The sequence below is a fragment of the Melanotaenia boesemani genome, chromosome 2 (assembly GCF_017639745.1).
Source record: "Melanotaenia boesemani isolate fMelBoe1 chromosome 2, fMelBoe1.pri, whole genome shotgun sequence".
Lineage (NCBI taxonomy): Eukaryota > Metazoa > Chordata > Actinopteri > Atheriniformes > Melanotaeniidae > Melanotaenia > Melanotaenia boesemani.
In genome coordinates this window covers 950,771-969,023 of record NC_055683.1, presented here as the reverse complement: position 1 = coordinate 969,023, position 18,253 = coordinate 950,771, and the positions used below count along the sequence as shown (strand labels likewise).

The following is an 18,253-nucleotide window of genomic DNA, read 5'->3' as shown; positions in this document are numbered from 1 at the left end:
TAATCTGCTGTCACCTTCGCTCATCCTTTCAGAAAACACAGGTTCATGATTTATATAAAACAACGTGGAGAGCTTCATAGAACAAACACATGACAAGACACAGAAAAGAAAACTATTCAAATAAAACAGTTTAAAAATAAAGATGAAAAACTGATCAATGGAAAAGCAGGTTTCCGTGGTCATAAACTTGACAAGCAACCAGAATTGGGTGGACAGTGGAAGTTAACAGCTCTCCTTTACGACCACAGTCATACAAACGGGATTATATGGAAGAAGAACACAGTAGTTTTATCTCCCTGCAGACAAGTTAAACAGAGTAAAGTGTCTGGCCAATGTCTGCACCGCAAAGGCCTGACCGGCGAGGCACCAGTTCGTTACGCTCGACTAACCGGTAGATTAAAACATGCAGATTTAAACTGACCCCCGTCTCTGGGTGCTTTCCAAATTAACGTTCTTCAGGCCAGTCATACTAAAGTCGTGCAGCTGATGCAGACAGAAGCACGATTTAAAATAATTTAATTATTAATTAATTAATAATTATGTTCAGTTTAAACTCATTTTATATGACAGTATATTTCTCTTGTTTATTTAACAGGAATTACTCACATAAAACAGACATTTCAGTTTAATCAGGTTTTTATTAACATTCTCTGAGATAACAAACCAAACATTAAGCCCATTTATAAATCTGAATTCATACATCAGCCCTGGTACATAGTTAAAGAATGAAAGCCCCTGTGGAAGTTTTTACTCCAGCATCCAGTGTTAGGAAGGTGGTTTAACGTAGCCATTTATTAATGCCAGTACCACAAAACAGCCAAGAGAAACATGCTGCATTCAGGAACCACAGATAAAATACTAAATAAAGCCATAAGGAGAATCTAAGGAGGAGCTGAAGGACTTTTAGTCTGGATGAAATCCTTCAGAGCGACAGAGGAAACATGACACTTAGAGAGTGGACTTCTTGCCCGACACCATGGCACCAAACTCCTGGATGGAGATTTCTTTGTTGTTGTACTGCTGAAGCTGGCGCTGCGTGATGTGCCCGAAACGCAGCGCGTCATCGATGGAGAACTTCTTCCCAGACTTTCTGTCGTGAAGTACAGAGGATTCTCCCCCAGGGCCTTTGACCGTGATCTCCTCCCAGTCGCACTCCTGGCTCTGCAGGTTGACAAACATCTTCCAGTCGATCAGGCCTTGCTTGTATGCCTCCTCGGGCCGCATCTCTTTGCCCGTGTCCGGGTCAATGACGACGATGGATCTGCGGAGGTGGCTCTCCCGTTGCTCTCTCTTCATCCTCACTGCTGCCAGGCTCTTCTGGAGCTTCTGGATCTCCTCCTCCTTCTGGGCCGTGATGCCTCTGAGCTCGGTGAGTTCCTTCTGCAGCGAGTCCAGCCTCAGCTCCAGGTTCTTCCCATCCTCCCTGGGCGAGGTCTCGGTGATGAGGCGAGTCTCCTTGCTGGTGATCTCAATCTCAGAGCGAAGCTTGCGGATCTCGTTCTGCAACCTTTGGTTTTCGAGCTGCTGACGGTTGCTCTCCTCTCGGATGTAGTCCAGCTCTTTAGTAGACTTGGTGTTGGAGAACTCCATGTCTGATAGCTTAGAAGTGATGGAGGACAGCTCCACCTCCAGTTCGCGCTTTCTTCTTTTCTCATTTTCTAAGGTTCTCTTCAGGTTCTCGATCTCGATCTCGGCCTCCGGGTCCCTCTCAACTTGGACCTTCTCTGTGCGCACGACTCTTTCCTTCACCTCCATCTTCTCCAGTGTGAGCTGCCTCTGGATGAGGACGTTCAGCTCCTTCTCCAGGAGGGTCCGTTTGTGGCGCTCCTCGTCCAGCTGCAGTCTGAGGATGGAGTGCTCCTTCTCCTGCTGAGGGTCCTGCTGCAGCACCACCTTCTGTTTGACAGTCACCTTCTCCCGGTTCTCTTTGTCCCGGATCTCCAGCTCGTGAAGTCTGACCCGGAGTCTCTGGATCTCTAGCTCGGCATCGCGGCGGGCCCTGCGCTCGCGCTCCAGCTCCTCCAGCTGCAGGTCCAGCTCTGCGATTTGTCTCTGTAGCCGGTACAGCTCCGCCTTCAGGTTCTCCTTCTGCTTTTGCTCGTTGCTGATGTTTTGTGAGAAGGTGTCGCACTCAGACTTGAGGAGAGGATCTATTTCCATCTTGACTACTTCTTGCTGTATGACCTTCTCTCGTATCTGAGACAGATCCATCTTCCGGAGTCTGATCTTCTCCTCCTGGGCTGACCGTTCTCTTTCAAGATCCAGACGTTTCTTCTGTTCGTCCGCCAGCTTCTTTTTCAGAGTCTCCACCTCCTCCTTGGTCTTGGGATCTTCTCTGTACTGCATCACCTCATTGACCACCTCTTTAGTCTGAACTTGGGGTTTAGTCTCCTTCCATCTGTCAATTTCATCCCGAAGCTGACGGATTTCCATCTCCGACTTCTCTGTCTGGTGGGTTTTATCGACGATTTCATTGCGAAGTCTTTCCAGCTCTCGCTCGGTCTGCGGATCCGTCTTGTATTTAATGACTTCTTTGATGATCTCTTTGACCTCCACCTGAGGTCCTCTGTTCCTGAGCATCACCAGCTCATCCTGCAGGGATTTCAGTTGGAGCTCTGCGTCTCTGTAGCGCCTCTGATGTTCAACCAGCTCCAGACGGAGGTTGGCCACTTCGTTCTCAGCCTTGGGATCAGGGCGGACAATCTCCCGAACCTTCTCCTGGATCAGGACCTTGGACTTCTCCTCCTCTAGGCTTGAGATTTTCCTCTGGAGGTCGGCCTTCTCTCGCTGAGAGGATCGTCGCCGGGCCTTCTCATCCTCATACTGCCTTCTGAGGTTTTCTACTTCTCTTTCAAAGGCAACATCTTTCTCCACCTTCAGCACCTCCTTGATGGAAATCTTCTCCTCTGCCATGGCCTTCTCCTTCTCCAGCCTCCGGAGTTTGTCCTGAAGAAACTGCAGCTCATCCTCCAGCTGCTTCCTACCTTCCATTTCTTTCTGTTTGCGGTCGAGGAGGACCCTGTACTCTGCTTCCAGCTGGGGGTCGTTCTGGACTTTGATCACCTCCTCTTCTGTGATCACCTCTTGCTCTTTGTTCTTCTCCTCAGCCAGAAGAGTCACCTGCTTTTGTATCTGGATCAGCTGGTTGTCCTTCATCATCTTCTGCCTCCTCAGCTCTTCCAGCTCATCCCGAAGCTTGCGGATCTCCTCCTCCTGGCCGCGGTCTCTCTCTATACGCAGCACCTCCTTCACCGTGTACTGCTGGGCTCCTTCTTTCAGCTCGGTCTCCAGGCCACGCAGCTTCAGCTTCAGCACTTCCAGGTCGTTCTCCAGGACGTGGGTGGAGCGCCGCTCCTCAGACAGCTTCTGCTGGACCTTGTGGACTTCCTCGTCCAACTGGGGGTCGGGAACCTTTTTAATCAGTTCCTTCTTGACAATTGTATCTTGGGGCTTCTGTCCTTCCAGAGAATAAATTTCGGTTTGGATGCTCTGAATTTCTTTCTCTAGCTGCTCCCTCCTCTGGATCTCTTCTTCCAGCTGCTTCTTGATTCTCCAGGGCTCCTCTCCAGGGGCAGCAGCATTGACTGACTTGACGGTGGTAGCCTGGATCATGGGGATCTCAGGTTGCTGTGGAGACAAACCGCTGTCATTACTTCTGGTGATTTCTATGTGGGTGAAATTATGATGTGGAGATATTTACCTGGTTGAGGAGACTTTGGGCAAACTCCAGATTCTGCAGTCGCTGCTTATTAACGGCGTTCACCTCAGTAAACTTCGCCTCAATAGCAGCTTCCTGCAAATATTGACAGAGCAAGGTAGGTAGGTAGGTATGTTGGTCGGTCGGTCAGTAGATAAGGTAGGTAGACAGACACTTTATTCATCCCCATGGGCAAAATTCAAAAACACAACAGATATGTAAAGGAAAAAGTTGTGTTTTTAAAGGACTACAATCTCAAATGCCGTTACTGGACTAAACATGGGAGCAGTATGAAAAATATGCAGGAGATGAGAGGAATACAAGAGCAACGCAGCAACACAGAGGATTAACTTCTCAGTCTCCATAAAGCCCAGAAGGACCTGATGCTGCTGTTGAAGCGAGTTACGTGGTTGGTGAGTTAATCTCCAGAGCAGGAAAGCCGTCACCGTTAGGACAGTTTCTGAAAAGTTGCTGCAAGCTTGTGTCCGGAGCAAAGAACAATAATCTCTGTCAAAAATAACGTCTTAATTGCATTAATTAATTTGTGTAATTAATTGTGTTAAAAGTAATTAACGCAAGACCCATACATCTGTCATTTCTCTGTTATGACGGTGGGATGTGGAGAAGTAGATGGAAAAGATATATATATATATATATATATATATATATATATATATATATATATATATGTGTGTGTGTGTGTGTGTGTGTGTGTGTGTGTGTGTGTGTGTGTGTATGTGTATGTTCTGCTAACAGCTCGTATGCTAACAGTCTCACCTCTGCCTTGACCGCCAGTGCCGGTGATTCCAGTCTGCTCCTCTTGTACGTCTGAGGAACAAGTCCATCCTCCAGATCTAGAATGGACCTGAACTTCTCAGTTTCCGACTCGTAGTCCTGCAGGGAGGAAAGGTTAGTGTCAGATCTAGCTGTAGATGAGAGGCTGGAACATGATGTCGACGCTTACTTTGACAGCTTGTTGGTAAAGCTGGGCGTTTTTGGAGACGCTGTTTAGGTCAGATTCCTTCCTTGCGATGTCAGAAAGCAGGTTCTGTAGAAGTGGTTTTTAGGTTGTTATGAACATCACTGACAGAATATTCTTCTACAACAGGACTGATGCTGCTCATCTCACCCTCTGGTTCTTCAGCTTGGTCTCCACTTGCCTCACGTCATCCGTTTCCCGGGGCTCATAGTTGGGGACACGAGACAGCCAGCTGTTCAGGTTGTCGTAGTCCTTGTGGTAGTTGTTGTATGCCATTTTGGCTCTCTGCAGGCTCTGAGACCTGCAACACAGAAAGGGAAGGAATTCATTGTACAGGTTGCCCTGCAGTCAGACGTGCCACAGATCTGAACCCCAAGCAGCCCACCTGGAGTCGATCTGCCGGTTCAGGTTGTTGAAGCGCTTGTTGAGCTTCTGGACCTCAGCTTCCTGTCGCTCTATGTCAGGACAGTGTTCCTGAAATTTGTTGGCCATGTTATCGCAGCTGTTTTTGGCCGAGCGCAGGTTCTGCTCCGTCTCAACTATCACCGACCTCTGGGACCTCAGATCTGATCCAATGTCCTGCAGGAGGAGAAGAGAAGGCATGGTAGTCCACTAGCACATTACATTTTACTTCTACACACATCTACAGTGATGCTCCTTTATACTTTAATTTATTTGATCAATTTCAACCTTATGTCCTTCCCGTTTGTCTCAACTTTATTTTCATTTACAACTATTATTAAATTATTAATTATGTCAAAAACATGAAGTTTTTTGCTATGTAATAAATATCTGGGGATGACTATATCTATAAAAATATGCATAAATCTTTGATACAGAGGTGAATGTGTTCCACTAAATGACTGCTTAATGGATGACTGGCTTCTGTAATTAGAAATATTTACATGCCAGCTGAGGCCTGCAGACTGTAGAAGGAAGATTTGCTGCTTTGATTCTCTTAAAACGTTTAAAAAGCAGCTAAAGACCTTTTTATTTAGGGAAGCTTTGAGTTAGACCAGCAGTCTGATGTCTTTATGTTTTATCTTTGCTCTAATCTCTGTCTTATCTCATGTGTTCTTATAAGTTATTTGTTTTTTTTTGTTCTTTGTGGCTTTTAACCTGTGAAAAGTGCTATATACTGTAACTTGGAAAAGCAACTAAAAGTCATGAGTTAACTCAAGCTAACTCAAAATTAGCTTTGCATGGATGGCCAATGTGTATATGTTGCTTCAGATTAGTTTTAGTTGCTCCATGCAGTTTACAAAGTGTGAGAGCACACCGAACCGCCCCCCCCACTCATATTTGTGACATCAGTAAAAATTGAACTGTTATCTAGTGAATCTTTCTGGGTCGGAGTGATGGGCATACTGGCACCCAGCCACCTGTAGAACCTGGTAAAGCTGGACTAGAGTGTATTAAAAACTGTAGAAGGCATCCTACTGCAAGTTCCCGCTGAGTCTTCTCCAACGAGGTGACGTCAGCTGGAGCAACCTCCTCCCTGGCCAGCTTGTTCTCGTAGGTGGAAAGCAGAGTTTTTCCATTTTGAAGAGACGTCTCCAGCTGGTTGGAGTTCTTCAGCCTAAAACAAAGTGCAGTGTTTAGAGAAGTAAAGATACTTGTTTATGAAAATGTTGAGGAACACATAAGGTCATGTACTTCTCCTGAGAGCACTTAAGAAGCTGCTCAATCTTGGTGTATTTCTTGTTGGCTTCATCCACTTTGCTGTGAAGCTGAGGTGCGCTGGCTGAGCTGGGGTTTGAGACCAAGAAGCTCTTTGCCTCCTGAACTTTGGAGGACTTCTCTGGTTCAATCCTGCTGACAGCTGCAGCAATATCCTGGGGAGAAACACTGGGCTTGGTAAGTTGTACAGAGCAGGAATACCTCAGTCTGGCAGCAGAGACGCTGAAGTCATTACTTTCATGTTCTGCAGGCGGTCAGCGCTGTCCTGCAGAGGCCGGTTCTGCTCCAGTGGGGGACGCACTCGAGCATAAATGGCCTTTTCTTGTTTGTCCAGGTCAGTGACGACCTTATCCAGACCAGCCATCAGCTGGCGGCACTGCTGTTCCTGTTTGTCTGCATTCACAAAGAACCACAAAGTGCAATAAGCCTCCTTATCAGGACTGGCAGCCCCATCAGCCAGGATACAGTTTCAGATGCTTGTTGTTTTAGCACAAAGGTGTGCTGCACCTGTAGCAGTGGCAGCTCCACCGTCCCTCTTCAGCTCATCCAGGCGTTTCTGGAGAGTCACCTTGCTGCTTGTCATCTTCTGTTTGATGGCTTTCTGCTGGCTGGCCAGGCTGGAAACACAGGGAATGACATGACCCACATGTGTCTACAGCAGGAGGGGGGCAGGCTGGAAATATGGGAAATAACATAACGGAAAGTCATTTGAAGACACTCACTTGTCAGAGATGGTAACTGCCTCTGGGTCTGTGGGGGGCATCATGAAGCAAACAGCCGGGATGGTGAGTTTATGTCCAGCCGCATTCTTCACATCCCATTTTGCACCATTGTTTCGGAGCAGAGTGTACGTTTCCCCACGCCAAATCTGTCCCTGAATACATCCAACAGTTATAATGAGTCAGCTGTTAATGGACCAGATATTTAACGCAGCTTCATTGGAATATTTAATTCTATGTTCAGCTGCTTTGTTGTTGCTGTCTGTCCTTTAAAGAAGTAGGACTGAAGCTGCAGGAAAACAGCTATCAAACCAACATGGCTGCCGAGAGCAGCAACCTTAAATCAGAAAAGGTCAACCTGAGCATGACAGTCTTCGCTGCATAAAGCCACAAGCGTTTTATTCTTCCTCAAATCCCCTGTGCTCTGATCTCCTGTGGTTAATAATAAGACACTCAGATGGGCCTCTCCTCAGAAGAATTTAAATATATTATGCCATAAAATCCCGAAGTTACAAGTCAAGTCTTGAGGGTAAGTATGGGGAAAAGACTACTTAATCAGTCACACTGATTAGCAGGAAACATCCAGGGATTAGTCCTGTAGCTTTCTAAACTCAGTTGTACAGGCTTATGTTGCTTTTCAGGAAAAAACTGATACAGTCTCTTGCATCTAACTGTAAAACAGGCCCGCAGCATCAACAGTGACCAAGCCTTTTCTAATCTGCACATCGTTCTCTCAAGTCTTGGCTTTCAGGAGAAAAATACTGGCATTGAAACAAACATATAACAGAAACTATTTCCATATTTTACACCATCCATCCATCTTCTGCCGCTTATCCGAAGTCGGGTTGTGGGGGCAGCTGCCTAAGTAAGGAAAACCAGACTTCCCTCTGCCCGGCCACATTCACCAGCTCATCCAGGGGGATCCCGAGGCATTCCCAGGCCAGCTGAGAGATGTAGTCCATATAGCGTGTCCTGGGTCTTCCCCGGGATCACCAGGGAGGCGTCCAGGAGGCATCCTAACCAGATGCCCAAGCCACCTCATCTGGCTCCCCTCGATGTGGAGGAGCAGCGACTCTACTCTGAGCCCCTCCCGGATCACCGAGCTTCTCACCCTATCTCTAAGGGAGAGCCCGGCCACCCAGCGGAGAAAACTCATTTCGGCCGCTTGTATTCGCAATCTTGTTCTTTCAAGGGCAGCCTTGGCAGAGTCCAACCCTCACTGGAAAAAAATTCAGATTTACTGCCGGTGATGCGGACCAAGCTCTGACACCAGTCATACAGGGACCAGACATACTCGACAACCAATTACTCTTTCCATCATTACAACACTGTTACTGAGGATAAAACTCACAGAGCATTACTATTGTAAGATAAGATTAGTTTTATTGGGGGGTAAACATGACTTTTACATTCATTGGGAATATAGTGAGCTGCTGCTACAATGGAGAGGAGACAGAGTGATACAGAGAATACACTCAGTGTTTGAGTTGTGCTGTGAATGGGTGCAAGCTAAGTGTGTCCGCACCATTTATCGTGGCGCTTCCTCTCCATTTGATCAGCCGGGCATCAGCCGGATGACCCGCTCAGATTCTACATCATTCGGCGATAACACCTCTTTTAACCATAGAACTAGAGTCGGTTTTCCCATGAACTCAGAAAATGTTCGTACCGGATGAATAATGTTGATGTTTGGCCTTTATTTGTTCTGTAGATAATTTCAAAGCTTTAGGTAGCGAAATTCTGTTCCAATATAGCTAACTGGTTTGGGTGGGGGGGGGGGGGGGGGGTGGCATCTGCCGCCTTGGGACCTGTGCCCTGTGACCATGGGGAGCTCTGGCTTGGGCTGCTGCCCTCTGGGTGAGTCCGCAGTGGTCTTCGTGGTGGGGGGCTTGGCTTAGTCTTCTGGGATTGCTGCTGCTGGCCTGGGTCTCTGGGCCGCCCTAGTCTGCCTCTAGCCTCTGTGGAGGCGTGGCCTCATCTCTGATCCTCCTCATTCCTCATCTTCTGCATGCTGACTCGGCCCTGAGGTGTCCAGTGTGTTTATACACTAAGAGATGCTTTGGTTCAGGAGTGTGTGTTCCTGGTTCTTTGGTTGTTGTTGTGATACACCTTGTTGTTGTCTTGGTTATTTTTTAGGAACTCCTGATGATTGTCTGCTTAGTTTACCTGTAAAAGCTGTAGGAATTTCTCTGTTGTGTTTCTGTACAGGTGTAGCAGCTGCTTGTCTGCTGTTAGGTTGGAATGAAGCTCGTTGCTTCTATCTGCTGGATCTTTGTCTCCTCTTCCTTTTTTTACTTTCCTTTTTTATTTCTGTTCTCTATTCTTCTTGTTTTCTGTCCCCTCTGGTCAGGTCCAGCAGGATTATGTAAGTTCCATAATCCCTGAAAACAGCTCAAACTATGCACGTAACAGACACAGAAGACAGATGAAACTGTGTCGAACAAAAATGTGCCTTTAAGCCTATAAAGCTCTTCTTGGTAAATCAAATATTGCTCAAATAAAAAAAAATGGTTAACATGTATCAGTTCTGCAGGATAATTAAAAAACAAGAAGCAAAATCAGAAAAATAGCAAATCTTATCCCCAAAACAAATATGATACCTCATCTGTCTCGAAATCACACAGAGCTTCGATGGGCAGCAGCTTCTGGGGCGTCTCTCTTCGGTACTTCAGAGGTAAAACCTGCAGGCTTCTCTTCTGTAGACCCTTCACACGTTCTTCAAAGCGGTCCACAGCTTTAGCTTGGTCCTATAAACATACACAGATTAGCACTTCATCAGCATGTCATCAGTATTGCAGGAGGAGCCTGTCACACTCCATTATCATGAAGATGCTCACATCAAGCTCCGAGATCAGTCCCTCCATTTGATAGACATCCTTGAACTCTGGGTTGTACTTCTGGTTGACCTCCGCATCCAGCCGCTTCAGCAGGTCCTGAGTGTCGCGGGCCTCCTTGTGGTACTGCACACACACAGACAGATAAAGACAGAGTTAAGAGCTCCATCTGTTGACATGTGTCTATCTGAACATCCGGTGTCTCACCCTGGGGCGCCGAAAAGGGGGGGTAAAGGGGAAGAATTCATGGGGCCCATGAGTGACAGGGGGCCCAGAAGGGCCCTCAATGCAATTGTAATACTGACAAAATTATCTGACACTTAATGATAAACTTAAAATCATGCAAACAATTTAGTCACAATGCAACAGTATCACTAAGTCTTTTTGTTTTGGAAACATTTCTGAACACTCAACCCCCCTCTATATTTCCCTTAAATGGTTCAGTCCACCTGCTCCTTCAGCTGCGAAGCAGCAACAGACAGACAGCCAGTGGATGTTTAGACGGTAGCATGCCTCAAAAGTCAGGAAGCTTAAAACGTAAAGAAAAAAAGCTGAGGCTGGAGAGAGAACAGATGGGTGGACAGTACGTCACCCAGTTCTTCTAGAGGTGAAGTGGGTCAGTCAGTTCGTCTGATGGAAAGTTGTGGAACTTCAGCTTGTTGTCTCTCCTAAACTTTGTTCATATAAGCTAACTCACTTTGCTCCCCATATTGGCTCATATTTCTAAATAAAACTCTGGATTTTATTCATTTCTCAATTTTAGTCAAATAATTAATGCAGACAAACAATTAGCAAGCAGCTCTGCTAGAAAAAAAAAAAAATAAAATCACGCATGTTCCGAACAGAAACGAGAGCAGCCGAAGCAGATGCTGCCAGACATTCCCTCCCCACCCCTCCCCACCTGAACACGCCCCACCCCTCCCCACCTGAACACGCCCCCCCACCCCTCCCCACCTGAACATGTCCAGGTGGCCCCTGAGGAAGGAGGTGGGCAGCTGAGTGTTGAATTAATTGATTATTGTTAAGAAAAAAAAAACGTATAATAGAAAAATAGTTCAGAATTAATAATGATATTTTTTTTTAATTTATTTTAGACCGATTTGAATCGTTTAGAAAATGCTCAGCTATCACTGTAATGTTAGGTCAGGTCAGTAGTTTGGACTCATCCTCCTGCTTTGCAGTAGGAACAGAGACATTTCTAGTGCAGCAGACTGGGTGATGGCTTTCAATCCAACCACAGAAATATTTACATTTTCTAGATATCATTAGATTAACTAGCAACAACCATATAGATCATATATGTTTCTCCACTAATCTAATGCTTCACTTGTGAGTCTACAGATGTGGAGATAAATTACTTCATCTGGCTACATGAGAGAAACAATGACGTGGAGTATTAGTAGTCAAATCAGTTTCCCTTCACATTGTTGGTGAAATCACGGAAAGCACCTTTAAAACAAAATAGTGGGAGGCCACCAGAAATAATGATTGTGATGTTATTACAAATTGGAGATACTATATAATTTTGTATGGCATGTACACTACAGAGCCAGGTCCAGGATCATCTTCAAGTTTGTCAGAGAGGAGAGTGGAAATGGAGGAAGACATCGAAGAGGGTACAGATTCAGATGATGAGGATACACCACGAGAGAGTGTAGGAAGACTCAGAGAGACAGCAGAGAGTGAGAACCTTGAAAATCAAGCTAAAGATGTTAAAAGTGATTCAGATGAGGGGGGCCCACTTCAGTTTCTTTTCATGGGGCCCAAAGTCACTAGCAGCGCCCCTGGTCTCACCTTATGATATTCATTCATGTGTCTCAGGTGGGTTTCCTCACAGATGAGCAGGTTCAGGTACTCCTTCCAGTCGGCGTTGACCGCGTCCATATGAGCCTGCCAACAACATGGGGGTGAAAACATGCTGCAGAATCTGGACGACAAACTGCATAAAGAGTTCAGTTCTGTCTCCTCCTGAAGCAGAAGGGTTGTTGGGTTGAATCCCAGGTTGTTCCCGACATCAGTGGTGTGGGAGAAACTCCACACAGAAATCTCAGGAAATGAGATGTTGGACAAAATGTGGAGAAAATAAAACCAGTAATGATCATTTCATTTGGGAATGCACCTCTATTAATCTTATTGGCAGATTTTAAAGTAAAGCATGGGGAAAATTCTGAAAGTGGACTCTTCATGAACATGTGAAGTTGCATAGTTAGAAACCAGGAAGTGACTGATTCAGGGGATAAGATCCAGGCCATGTTAGGGGTGGGCAGGAAGCGGCATGTAGCTAACATGTAGCATGTGTGTGGAAGCTACCTCGATGACGTTCTTCCCTGGATGCTCAGCTGCAACCAGTTTATCTCCATCCTCATTCAGCTTGTTGATGGTGCTCTCTTTAGACTCCAGACATTTACTCATAAAGTTCTGTTGGGGTGATCAGAAGTTATTGGTCAGTTAGTGGATGTCCTGCAGGCATTAATGCTCATCGTGTGGCTTGTTCCACAGATCGAAGTGTCCTCGGCCTACCTCATACTGCCTCTGGCGGGCAGGATAGTCCAGGTTGGTGTCGCTCCAGTCATAGCTGATCCTCTCCTCCGCCTGCTGGTCCATCCAGTACAGCTCGTTGGTGCAGCGCTGCATGTAATCCCTGAGGCTGAGCAGGTCACGCTGGCGAGCACTGGAGCTGGCCTACACCACACAATGACAAGCTTAATCTGAAAACAGCTTTCATGTGTGACACAAAATGATTTAAAAACTGCTCCTGATATTACATCTGCGGATATTCATATAAAACATATGAATAGAAACTAGTGTGGAGTGTGTACGAAGATGTCAGAGGAAATCCATCTTCAGGTTGACTTTCTTACCAGCAGTTTGTTGTACTTCATCTGGAGGCTGCTGATGTATTCCTACAGAAACAAATGAAACAGATCCCAATAAGCTCAGATTGTTCATGTCCAGCAGCAGCTGCTGTAGATGCTGGACGTTCACCCAATGCCAATGTTGTCAGCTTGTACCTTGTCTGAGCCGGTGGAGATGTGAGGAGCCAGAGCCTCCACCTCGCTGTGGAAGATGTTGTGCTCCTCCACCTCATTCTCCACCGATGGCAGGTCCAGACCAAAGCCCTTGTTCTGCAGGTTGTCCTGAGCAGAAACAAAAAGGAAAGGATGTTGTTCTACATTTAGCACCTTTAATGTCACCACATCAGCTAACTGTGAGGGAAACTCTGAATATGTTGATAAGAAAAGTGATAAAATAATCACTCAGGACTGTTCCTACAATCCAACCGACTGCTTATTCTCATATTCCCGTTTTATTTGCAAAGTTGTGAGAATTTCATCTTGTTGAAAAAGATCAGATTTGTAACCCTGCGTGATCTCTGGGGTTCCAGAGTAGGGTCCACTGATGGACTCTGGACTTAATGAAGCTACTGTTCTCCGTCCTGCATGCTGGTCCTGTACCTGTCTAGAGGACTATTTAATGAGCCGAGTCTAGCAAACTATTCTGGAGGGAATGCAACTTTAGTATCTTTTATCAGAATGAAAAACAGAGCTATCAAAATTTTACCCCCCAGACTTCCACACTGCTGCTCCAGAGAACCTGATGATGATGAAGAGATGGCGCTCGAGGAGGTCCAGTGGAGTTTTAAGGATTGAAAAGGAACATTGAACAGAACGTATGGAGCTTTCAATGTGAACTAGGAGAAGCTGATATGTTCCTCACCATCTTCTCATCCATCATGTTGCCCCAGTTGATGCTGGGCTTCCCTTCGGTACGCAGCAGGTGGTAGATACGATCATGGTCCTCCCTTAGCTTTGTCACCCGCTCACGCAGCTGCCTCATGCTGAAAACACAGGAAGAGGATCATGTCTGTCATAGACTACAGCAGCTTTTAGGTTTTCCATGAATCCCAGAGCTGACGTGGACTCACTCGTGCTCTATCATCTCCGCCTGGGGATGGTGGAGGCGCTTGGCTTCGATGGCGTCCTCGTCCAGGCCGTTAAGCAGCTCCATAGAATTGAGGATCCTCTTGTTGGTGTCATCTTGATACAGAGGTTGCTTCCCTTCGTTGATCTTACTCACGTCCTGCAACACAATCACAATGAAAGTCATTATTTATTTTAAAAATGATGAGCTAAACAATGTGTATAAGGTTTTTATTAGAGTCTACCTTGTTCAGGTTCTGCTCGATATCATAGATGTTCTTCTCCACTTTATCAGCATTCTTCTGCAGCTTCTCGATGAGAGCACCCAGCTCAGAGGAGGAAGTGCTGGAGGACAGAGAGGCCATGGCAGACTTTCAGATAATTAAAGCAATAAATCCCTGAAAACAGCTGACTCAGCCAACTTATGGTGCCGATGCAGGCCATTGAACACAACACCAGAACCAAACCTGTAGGTACCTTTACGTGCTTAATGCAGCGGTAGGATGTTAAAAATCTATTGGACAAACCAGGTAAAACTCAGGTTTAATTAGACTTGTAGTGAACCATATTAACCAGCATTTACAAGCATAAATGAGGTTAAATCAGAATATTTTTGTATGAGAACAACCAAACTTAAAGTTCACTCCTTAAAGTGCAGAAGTAAATAAAAGAAACAGAATAGACTCAAATTCCATGTTCATGAAACTGTTCAATAAAAGCCAGTAAACACTAGAATTATTTATACGCCCCAAGTTTCCATAGAAACTGTTTTCAATGCTGATGGTCCGACAGCAGAAGTTCCAGCAGGTGATGTTAGATTTTCTGGACCGTATTGACGACCCTCTAGAGAGACTTTCTGTCTGCTGCTGTGCAGTTGGCAAACCAAACACACCATGTATAAATGCTCTGTGTGGAGCAGCAATAGAAGACCACCAGCTGCAGGTTGCTGCCCTGAGAACCCCTAGAACGTGCTGCTGCACCCTCTTCACAGGTACTGATGATAGGAACCACGCGGGGACTGAGGATGGGAACCACGCGGGGACTGAGAATGGGAACCACGCCGGGACTGAGGATGGGAACCATGCGGGGACTGAGGATTGGAACCACGCGGGGACTGAGGATAGTAACCATGCAGGGACTGAGGATGGTAACCACGCGCGTACTGAGGATAGTAACCATGCGGGGACTGAGGATGGGAACCACGCGGGGACTGAGGATAGTAACCATGCAGGGACTGAGGATGGGAACCACGCGGGGACTGAGGATAGTAACCATGCAGGGACTGAGGATGGTAACCACGCGCGTACTGAGGATAGTAACCATGCAGGGACTGAGGATGGTAACCACGCGCGTACTGAGGATAGTAACCATGCAGGGACTGAGGATGGGAACCACGCGGGGACTGAGGATAGTAACCATGCAGGGACTGAGGATGGTAACCACGCGCGTACTGAGGATAGTAACCATGCAGGGACTGAGGATGGTAACCACGCGCGTACTGAGGATAGTAACCATGCAGGGACTGAGGATGGGAACCACGTGGGGACTGAGAATAGTAACCATGCAGGGACTGAGGGTGGGAACCACGCGGGGACTGAGGGTGGGAACCATGCAGGGACTGAGGATGGGAACCACGCAGGGACTGATGATGGGAACCATTACTGAGCATTACTGATAAACCAGATCAAAACAGCTGATCAGCCGATTTCATCCAATCAAAGATCAAAGTCTGAAGTCTGATTGTCTGCATGGGCAGGTTTAAATGTTTGTCAGGGTACTGATCATCATCACATCATTTTCATCATCATTTTCTCCTGATGTGTACTCAAGATGGTACAGAGGCAAGGCGCCATCGCAAGAATTCTCTTGTGCAGTGTTTTTTTTCGTTTTGTTTGTATTGTTTGTCTTTGTGTATGTTTTGTCTGTTAAATGTTGACAGTGCACTTTGAGTTCCTTGCAACTGTTTTCCAATGTGGTGTCTTATATTGCAAATGGCAAATAAACTGAACTGAACTCATTTGTATTATTAACGTTGTTCTGATTGTCATGTTCCTTTTTAAAGACCGTATGTGTTCATATCTTTCCTGCTTTTTGTCCCTTTTATTTTACAGTACAAGTTAAATGTCTGGACACCATTGCATTAAATGGGAAAGGGTGACCAAACTTTTGACTGGTACCGTACTTATTTAAACATCTTTTAAAAAATTGAATTAAACTAAAATACTAAATGTGTAATGCATGTGCAGGTTTCATCATACGTGGCTTGGAGCCTTTGATCATGCTGCCAAAACCTGTCAGAAAAAGTTGTTCAACTCTGGTCTGAACTGGTGCAGCTCTGCAGAAATAGCTGGCAGGACTTCCAAAGACCCCTGAGGGGGATTTCAGTCTCAAGTTTAAAGTTACACCAGGAAATGTGTAGATGGCTTGTTTCACTGAAACCCAACACATCTTCTGTAGAACGTTTGTCTTGTGTTCTCGCGTGATTCTCATTAAGTTGTTTGTGTACCCAGATGTAGGCGAACCTGCTCAGCAGAGGTCCCACAACTCCAGGGACGCTCGCTGGCTCCACGTCAAGGTTTAGAGCACCGGAGCATGAGCTCACATGTTCCCACACAGGAGGGAGGGGTCCAGCTCTGAGTCAGGGAGGGTGTGGCTGCTGTCACCAAAGCACACAGCAAAGCCTCCGTCATGCCTCCACGGACAGAATATGAAAAAACAGACACGGATTTTTCTATTTTATGTCCTTTCCATCAGTTCGACTGTATTTAGCTGGTTTAGAGTGAACTGTGAAGCAGAAATTCTCCTTTTACTTTAACTCTTAAACCTCCAGCAGATCTCCCTGAGCTCAATCTCTTCTATCATCACCAGTGTCTCAGGAATGGTAGGGTATGACTCAGTGGGGTAAACTGAAGTTTTCCAGACATTTCTATCCGTCCAGGAGGTTTAGAATCCAGCCACTAAATGTAGTTTTATTCAGAGACTATCTGGTAAATCCACGAGTGAACTTTGGCTTCTACAGACTGGGTTATACCAGAAATAACAGCTGGAGCAGAATTAGATGAAGCATCTTGGAGTTTTAAGGGTTAATAAAATATTTTGTGATCTGATCTGAAAACATCATGTTAAAACTTTGCATTTCAGGTGATTTTGCATCTATTTGTGATCCAATCATCACAGTCTGCTCCACTTTAAGTCCTCCATGTTTGTGACTGATCCTTGTGTGAGCTTTGCTGCTGCAGCCTCAGAGCACCTCGCTGGGGGGGTCACAGAGGGGGGAATAGAAACCAGCAACACATATAAAAATGATGAGAAACCGGTGGATCGACTGGAAACCACTTCAGAATGTCTGATCAAATTCGTTCATGGCAGCTGCATCAGCTGGAGGGACAACTATTCAGTGTGGAGGATTATCAGTGATAATGGATTTTCATTGATAAGCCCCGCCCCTCCCTCCGGATAAAGGAACATTGTCAGAACCCTGAGGACAGGTTGGCCTGTAGGTGCAGCGGTATTTGTGGGCGGGGCTGAAGAAGGATTGCAGAGGACTATCAAACCAGTTAGACACTCTTTATTACCCCACTTTATCAGCCGCACCCATCCGCGCTGGAGTGAACGCTCACATTGAGCAACGCAAAGCTGCACTTTCGGTACTTAAATGCAAAGTTATCTAAACCACAGTGTCTAGAGCCTGTGTTGGCGCATGCGCACCGCTGCAGCATCAACAAACAGATGAAGGTCATGTTTTAAAGAGAAGAAATTGCTACTCACGCGGCTGCGGCGGGTTTTGGTTGAGTGATAGCGGTGGATTTACTCTTTCTCTTAAACATGTTGGCAGGTCACCTGTCTGGCTTCCCAACAGCCGAGGAGGACAGGTGAGTGATAGGTGTCCGCGCGCTCCGCTGGTGCGTGTGAGAGGTTTGTGCAGGCGTCTGCTGGGTCCGCGCAACCGGAGAATGAGCTCATCAGCTGTGGCGTTCACTTTTAGCTTTCCCACAACCACACCTCCTACCTGGCAGCGCGGAGGTGTGGGCGGGGCCACGCAGGGAGCTCCCGCCTTTACGCCAACACGCGCACGCACGCACGTTTGTTGAATATTCCTGAAGATTAAAGTCTTACTAAAAAAGTTCTACATGTTTATTTACTTTAAAACGCACAAATATAGAAAAATACAGACAAACCCTAAACTATGTCCACAAGGGTCCACCACGGTCCACCTGGGTGGGATCCGGGTCCACCAAAGTCCACCAGGGTCTTACATGGTCCACCAGGGTCCACCAGGGTTCACCAGGGTCCACCAGGGCCCACCAGGGCTCACCAAGGACCACCAGGGCTCACTAAGGACCACCAGGGACCACCAGGGTCCACCAGGGTTCACCAGGGTGGTATCCGGGTCCACCAAAGTCCACCAGGGTCTTACATGGTCC

At 46.4% G+C, this 18,253-nt stretch overlaps 1 protein-coding gene across 1 annotated transcript; it reads right to left on the bottom strand.

Annotated features, from left to right (window-relative positions):
* Positions 1-618: 618 nt before the first annotated feature.
* On the bottom strand, positions 619-17,799 carry ppl (periplakin). The gene is made up of 22 exons (XM_042000924.1): positions 17,598-17,799; positions 14,075-14,174; positions 13,835-13,989; positions 13,627-13,747; positions 12,921-13,046; positions 12,771-12,812; positions 12,430-12,591; positions 12,220-12,327; positions 11,704-11,799; positions 9,913-10,035; positions 9,676-9,822; positions 7,079-7,230; positions 6,864-6,973; positions 6,592-6,749; positions 6,333-6,511; positions 6,117-6,255; positions 5,062-5,255; positions 4,827-4,977; positions 4,662-4,745; positions 4,475-4,591; positions 3,701-3,793; positions 619-3,627 (listed from the first exon to the last, which is right to left on the bottom strand). Exons 1-22 carry the CDS (start codon positions 17,654-17,656, stop codon positions 949-951), a joined length of 5,295 nt encoding a protein of 1,764 aa, XP_041856858.1. The 5' UTR covers positions 17,657-17,799; the 3' UTR covers positions 619-948.
* Positions 17,800-18,253: the final 454 nt, after the last annotated feature.